General features: G+C 34.1%; 1 protein-coding gene across 1 annotated transcript; it reads right to left on the bottom strand.

Moving 5' to 3' along the window:
- Positions 1-6711: 6711 nt before the first annotated feature.
- LOC108909916 lies at positions 6712-7260 on the bottom strand. The gene has a single exon (XM_018714389.1). The coding sequence runs from the start codon at positions 7258-7260 to the stop codon at positions 6712-6714; it is 549 nt and encodes a 182-aa protein (XP_018569905.1).
- Between the last annotated feature and the right edge of the window lie 603 nt (positions 7261-7863).

Below are 7863 nucleotides of genomic sequence, written 5' to 3' on the forward strand. Positions count from 1 at the left end.
TTATTATTATTATTATTATTATTATTATTATTATTACTGTGGAAAGAAAAAGCCTGGGTGACTTTATGACAAAAATCTGTATGCCCCAGATCATGGGTTTATCTCTTGCATACCACGGGATGAAGGACGGCCCTACATACCTAAATCTTTTAAGTGAAGCCTCAATCATGCCAGTGAACGTCAGGCGTGATATGTGGTTCATGCACGATGGTATGTACTCCTCTTTATTTCCCATTACCAATTCGGGAATACCTAAATCAAGCTTACAGAGGTAAGACGTGATGAACTGGTTCAACATCCATCCGAATCTCTAGACCTGAATATGCTAAATATTCGCTTCTACGTTACCTCATTTATCATTTCCATGTTCAAATTGTGGAAACTGTGGATAATACTAATACTCTTTAGTAAATTTTAATTGATATAAACAAAAACAGTAGTATTTCAAGGTACGTAAATAGTATTATCACATGAGCTTAAATAATAATTTAAAAAGTGGTTAATTATTCACGGATTTTCTTCAAACTGCCATGTGATATAACTTTTTTTACCCATGAGGCATGATTTCATCTCAGTGGATACATAAATTCACAAAATTATCGTACGTGTTCTGCGGAGAATCCACACGTGTTAATGGAAACGACTTTACATCCTGTTAAAATAGGAGTTTGGGTAGCCATATCTCGGCGAAGAATAATTGGACCTAGAGCTGAGCGATATAAACAAAACATTTTGCAGCCATTTTTAAATCAGCTACGTGATGACGAATTGCACAATGGTTACTTTCAACAAGATGGGGTAACAGCACACACAGCTAACACAACACCTGAGTTCCTAAGAGAATTTATGACGATCGCATTATTAGTCAAGGCTTATGACCTCCAAGATCTCCGGACTTAACTCCCTCATATTATTATCTCTTTGAAACATCAAAAAATTCCATATATGTAAACCGTTTACACACATGATTAACTAAATAAATTAGCTAATATGACAGAAAATGAATTACATAATGTATTTGACAGTTTAAGAAGACGAGTAAATTTATATATTCAGAACGAAGGCAGGGATTTTGAACATTCATTATAAATTAAAAGCACGTATTCGTTTTTTTTAACTTTAAACCAATAAAGCAATTATTATTTTAAATTCTCGTATGGGTAACAACATGTCCTATTATGTTAGAATTTAAGAAATTTTAAATCGATTTGCCTTTATAAATTAGAAAAGTAAACATAAATTTATTTAAAAAATTTTGCCTTTACTTTGAAGTTCATATAAAAAAAAACAAGATAAATAAATAATTGTTAAATATCGATTCTTATGTTAGTTTTGAGTTTAATAATAATAATATCAAAATCATTTTTAATTAATTCATTCCATTAACAAATTAATAAACCTTAATGCCAACATTCTGCTTTTTGTTGTATTTTTGTGATTAAAATGAATATATGACCCTATTGCCACTGCACTTAATAATCCGCCACTGAAAGTAAATCACTTCAGTGTTGCCAACTACGAACAAATCATGGTCGTTATGATCATTAGAAAATAGTCAATAATAATATTAACCCATCTGGTATACTTTGTAAATACCAAATATTTAAACTGCATCGACGCACACTGGGATTTTTTAAGGTTTTTTTTTTTAAATTCCAGAAGTTGGCCAGATTTCAGCCGATCTTCATACATTTTCTTCTAAAATACTCGTAAAGACTTGTACTTTCATGCCCAAGTGCTATTTTGATTTGGGTCATATCGATTGAGTTTTGAGAGGTTAGGTTGCCAAATTTCAATTTTTTTGTATTTTCAGAGAATAAAACGTTGAATATTAAAGGTGAGAGAACCTCTTAGAAATCAGTCGATATGACGTAAATCAAATTTATGACATCTCAGAACTTTATTAAGTACACTTTCTTCCCCATTACATTACTTTTACTACTCTCTTACCCTTAATATTCAACGTTTACTTTCTGGAAAAACGGAAATCGGCAACTTAACCTCTTAAAACTCAATCAATATGACCCAAATCAAACGTATACCATCTCAGATCTTCAGTAGGTATATATTCCCCTCAAAAAATGACCCCTACTGCTGTCTCATCCTTAATATTCAACGTTTTATTATCTGAAAATACAAAAAAATGAAATTTGGCAACCTAACATCTCAAAACTCAATCGATATGACTCAAATCAAATTTATAGCACTTGGGCATGAAAGTACAAGTCTTTACGAGTATTTTAGAAATAAATGTATGAAGATCGGTTGTAATCTGGCCATCTTATGGAATTTTGAAAAAAAAAACTTAAAAAATCTCAGTGTGTGACGGTGGAAGAGGTATAAAAATAACTTAGATTATATAACATTTTCCAATATTATAAATGCTGTAAAACATAATTGTGGAGATTATATAACGTACAAATAACATTAAAATAAACATTAAATGTTTCTGGTTATTTGTGGCAAATATAAAAATAATTCTGTACCGCTTCTACAACATTCAACAATAGCAACGACAAATTAACGGCCTCTTCAGATTACTTAGGTAGTGTTTATGAACCATCATCGACTTCATTTAACGTTGTATATTTGACAATTTCTATATTTTTAAAGATATATAGCAGTATTTCTCAAATTGAATCTGGACCAGATATGTTCCAAAAATTTTTATCAAAGTAAACACAGTGTACACTTTTTTTTTCTAAAGCTTTTGATAAAATTCATTATTCTACTTTGTTGGTAAACTAGAAAATATCTTCCTAAGGTTGATAAAATCGTAAGTATCCAATAGGTCACAATGCGCGAAGGAAAATAATTCTACTTTTAATTATGCCAAAAAATTACATCAATGATATCGCAGGGGCCTCATTTGGGCCGTTTATTCTTTTCTTTATTTAGTAACGATATCCTGTTTTCTTTCACATTTTATCGTATATGTTCATAACATAAAAGCACTGGTTATATTGACGCTGTGCCCCTAAGAACCGTGTAATCCGTCATATTGGGAAATTTTCTTCTTTATACCGATGATGTGAAAATATACAGCTCAATTCGCAACATTAATAACTGTTCAGCTTCAACGAAACCTTCTTAATATAAAATCTTGGTGGAATAATAACAGGCTAATGTTAAATACGGAAAAATGTAATACCATGTCTTTCTCCAACAAGTTCACTCGCATTATTTATGATTACAGCATTGACAATGACATTTTGTCACGACAGAAAACATTTCGAAACCTGGACGTTGTATTTGATGAAAAACTATCATTTAATAATCATATTGATACTGTTGTCTCCGAAACTAATAGAGCATATGAATTTATAGTTTGCCACTGTCGTGATTTTTCAAGCTTAGATGTTATAAAGTTTCTTTACTTTAGTTACATTAGATCGAAACTTGAATATGCCTCTCCTGTATGGTCTCCGCACAGTGGTGTCCACATTTATAAACTAGAATCTATTCAGCGTCGATTTTTAAAAATTTTAAATTTTAAATCTGATGACTACTATCCACATATGGATATTCGCATGTGGACCTTCTAAGTAGACATTCCTTTATTAGCCTTGAACTTATACGGAAATACTTTTCGCAGGTTTTTCTTTCTAAAATTTTAAGTAGTTTGTAGTAGGTTGATTGCCAGGAATTTATAACCAAATTATCATTTTCTATACCTCGATTTAGCTCTAGAGAAAACGGAACATTTTATTTACCAACTCCTTGTACTAATGTACTCAAACATTCACCACATTATGAAATTTGTGACAACTGTAATAAAAATTCTGTAGATATTTTTAACTGCAGCCATAATGACTTGAAAATATTTTATTTTTAATATCTTGAAGTTTTAGATATGCAATTTTAATCCTCATTTATGGGAATAATTATTTAGTATTAGTGTATAGATTTTATTTATTTCCTTCTTTTTTATAATGTTCTGTATTTTTTGTTCTTTTTAATTTTGTTTGTAATTAATGTACTTTTTTATTATTATTGTCTTTAAACCCCTGTTTTATAATTGGGAAAAGTATGTTAAATAAATAAATACATTACGTACGACCTGTTCACGCTTCTGTTTGCAACCGATCCAGTTTCCGAAAATTTATAGGTACACTAATCCAGGACTGTACCGATGCGAAGTGTTTTTGTCAGGATGACGATCACTAAAAATCTGTGCTGCCGCACACAGTCGTTATTATTGTAGAACAAACTAATTATTTCCACTTTTTCAGCAATTTGATAAACCATTTTCACGAATTGGAATTCAATCGACTTTGTGATGATTTTACGGGATATTGTCTTGACAAGACAAGACGAGACAGTATTGTCTCGTTTAAGTAAAACAGGTAAAAAAGTTGAACTGATAGAGTTTGAAGTTTTTGTATTGACAGATAAACGAAAAATCAAAACAATTTTTTTTATCGAGAAAGTGTTGAAAAATATCGTCAGATAATACCCGAAATGCTTCAAAATGTTCGTTTGGAAGTGGAGCAAAGATTTTATTATTGTATGGAAGCGGAGGGAAACCAATTTGAACATTTAATAAAGTAACATTCTTTCGTTCAATGCTTTAAAAAAGCTTTAAAATGAGGTGTCACTCAACATAGGGTGCCATTTAAACTTTAAAGATATTTTACGTCCCTGTCTAAGGGGTAGCTTCCAAGACACCTAAATGTGTCATATGTCCCCCTTGAAAAGAAAATCGACGTGTCAGGATTTTTTTAGTTTTTTTTAATTCCGATATTTTCCAGGTGTGTTTTAATTGGAACACCCGCATATTGATCGTATCGAGAAAATTCAGAAAAAAAATATTTAACACCTGAATCATCGTTTAACTCGAAACTTGCCGTTTCAAAGTAGTGGTACAAGACTTTACTTGCAATCCTTTAATTGTAGTGTTTTTCATTATGTTGCGTTATATAAAAAAAAATAAATAAATAAAAACGAGATATCTTTATAATGTTTCTTTAACGCCTTCTACATACTTATCGTAAATTAAATGTAATATATTTTTTTACGTGTCAAAGAAGCAATAAAGTAGTAAGGTACTTAATCATTGAACATTTTCCTGCACGTATTAGCAATCAATTGTATTTTGGGGAATTTTAAATTTAATGAATATTTACTTTACTGTTCTCTAACTATTTGTTATGTAAAACTGTCGTCACAATAAAATAGGTAGGTGCGTAATAACTCTTCTAAAATTAGAACACACAATTAAGTTCATAAGAAGACAAAAACATACCGGAATTGTCAGGTAACATTACCTTCGCCTAACCGAAATCAGGAAAACCAAGAAATCATTTTAGTTCCAGCCTTCGTTGATTAAAAATTTAAATATATTTAAACAAAAACTGAAAATTGTTGCATATGAGGAAGTAAATGCATTATGAAACTTATATTAATAATAAAAAAATAATTCTTTGTTCTTGACCAAGTTAGAAAATAAATATTATTTACATTCCATATTTCCTGATTTTTTTTTATGGATTCTAATGAGTAAATAGGCTTTATATGTTTACACCAGCGACAGTGAATTTCATATAAATTTTATAAAAGAGTTTTTTCTCTGTGAAAAAAACGAGTTGTGAAGGATTATTCTATGAAACTATGCAGACAGAAATTTCAGGTGCGTAAAATACCCTTAAACTTTAAATGGCACCCTATGTTGAGTGACACCTCATTTTAAATCATTTTCAATTCTGCTTATGATGACATACGACTTTAAATTTTGGTTTGGACATGACAATAAAATTATCACTTAAAGAATAAGACAAAATATCAATGAATGAAAGAATGTTACTTTATTAAGTGTTCAAATTGGTTTCCCTGCGCTTCCGTATAATAATCTTTGCTCCACTTCCGAACGAACGTTTTGAAGCATTCCGGGCGTTATCTGATTCATTCTTCAACAATTTCTCGATAAAAAAATTTGTTTTGATTTTTCGTTTATCTGTCAATACAAAAATTTCATACTCCATCAGTTTTTACCTGTTTTTTAAATGAGAAAAGTGGAAATAATTAGTTTGTTCTACAAGAATATTGACTGTGTATGGCAGGCAATTCTTGACGTTTCGAGAGACATATCGCTCTCTTCTTCAGAAGTTACTCTGAATCTGGGGATCCACTGTTCTTGTCACTATTTATATTTGATGTGGTCACTGAGCCATGACGTTCCGGTGGGTGACTTCGTACGCGTTGTTGACGTTCCAGTGGGTTGCTTTCCCGGATGACTCTCTTCCATATACCTGGCAGATCCACGCCACCATCCCTGTTGAAATTGTTCGGGTTTTCATAAATTTCCAATGCTTCTCTGTATAGTCGGGGCTAAAATCTTCTCTCTCTCACCACCATGTTGGCTTCACTCAGATCCACTGTGTGTCCCGTGTCTGCCCATGCTCTGCTACTGCCGATTTTTCCCAGTTGTTATTTTTGAGGTGACTTTTGTGTTCCTTTAACCTCGTGTTGATGTGTCTTCCAGTTTGTCCTATGTAGACCTTTCCGCAATAGCAAGGAATACTGTACACACCGGGACCCTGCAGCTGGTCGTTCTTGCAGGTCTTTGGAAACGCTGCCGCCACCTTCTTTACAGTGCTGAATACTGTGTTGATATTCCTCTTCTTCAAAAGTCGTCTGATTTTATAGTATAACCTTTAACGTAAGGTAGATACGTCGTCGCTAAGTACTCCCTTTTCTTCATGGGCGTATGTCTCATCCTGATAGTTCGTTCGATATTTCTCCATTCCCTCTCAGGGCCGTGCGTAGGTGTTCTAGTTCCTCGGCCAAGTGTCTTGGCTCGCTGATGATCTGTGCTCGATGAATCAAGGTATTCTGGGCTGGGTGGTGGTGGGACTCCGCATTCAGATATTTGTCTGTGTGAGTTCGCTTCCTATATACTCGATGTCCTAAAGTGCCATCTGGTTTCCTCTCAACCAAAACATCCAAGAAGGAAAGGGCGGCGTTTTTATCTACTTCCATGGTAAACTGGATATCTAGATGTATCCCATCGATGTGATCCAGGAAATCCGCTACGTTGTTGCGTCTGTGGGGCCAGATGATGAAGGTGTCGTCAACATATCGGTACCAGCACTTAGGCTTCAACGTTGTGGATTCTAGGGCTTTCTTCTCCAAGGCTTCCATGTATATATTGACCAGGACCGGAGATAACGGTGAACCCATTGCTGCTCCCTCCGTCTCTTCGTAGAATTGGTCCCGAAATGCAAAGAAGGTCGATTTTATGTACACTTCTGCCAAATCCATTAGGCTCTCATCCTTGTCCTCTGCGATTAGTCTTCGATGCAGTTCCTCCAAGGCTTCGTCGACGGGTACTTTCCTAAATAAGAATGTAAAATCGAAGCTCACCAGGATATCTCCTGGTTGGAGTTCAATTCCTCGAATCGTGTCAATATAAAGTCTTCGGCATTTTTGATGTGATGCTCTGTCCTTCCTACTAAGTCCCTTATCTCATGTGCGACGTATCGGGCCAGGGGATGTGTTGCTGATCCAACTGCACTCGCTATCGGTCGAAGAGGGATATTCGGTTTGTGAATATTTGGCAAGCAGTACAGCTGAGGTGTCCTTGAGTCGGTTTGGATCAAACTCCTGTGAAGTTCCTTGGGTATGTTTGAGGATCGGACTGCAGCGGCTACCTTCTTCTCAACTTTCTTGACTGGGCTGTTTCAGATGTTCTAGTAAATGGGATCCAACAATAGGTTTTCCACCTTGGCGATGTAGTCAACGGTGTTCAGTACGACTGTTGCTTTCCCCTTGTCGGCAGGCAGTATTGTTATTGATTCATAAAGAAGGTGGCGGAAGCGTTTCCAAAGACCTGCAATAACGATCAGCTCCAGGGCCCTGGTATGT

Source organism: Anoplophora glabripennis, unplaced genomic scaffold (genome assembly GCF_000390285.2).
Source record: "Anoplophora glabripennis isolate ALB-LARVAE unplaced genomic scaffold, Agla_2.0 scaffold424, whole genome shotgun sequence".
In the NCBI taxonomy this organism is placed as follows: Eukaryota; Metazoa; Arthropoda; class Insecta; order Coleoptera; family Cerambycidae; genus Anoplophora; species Anoplophora glabripennis.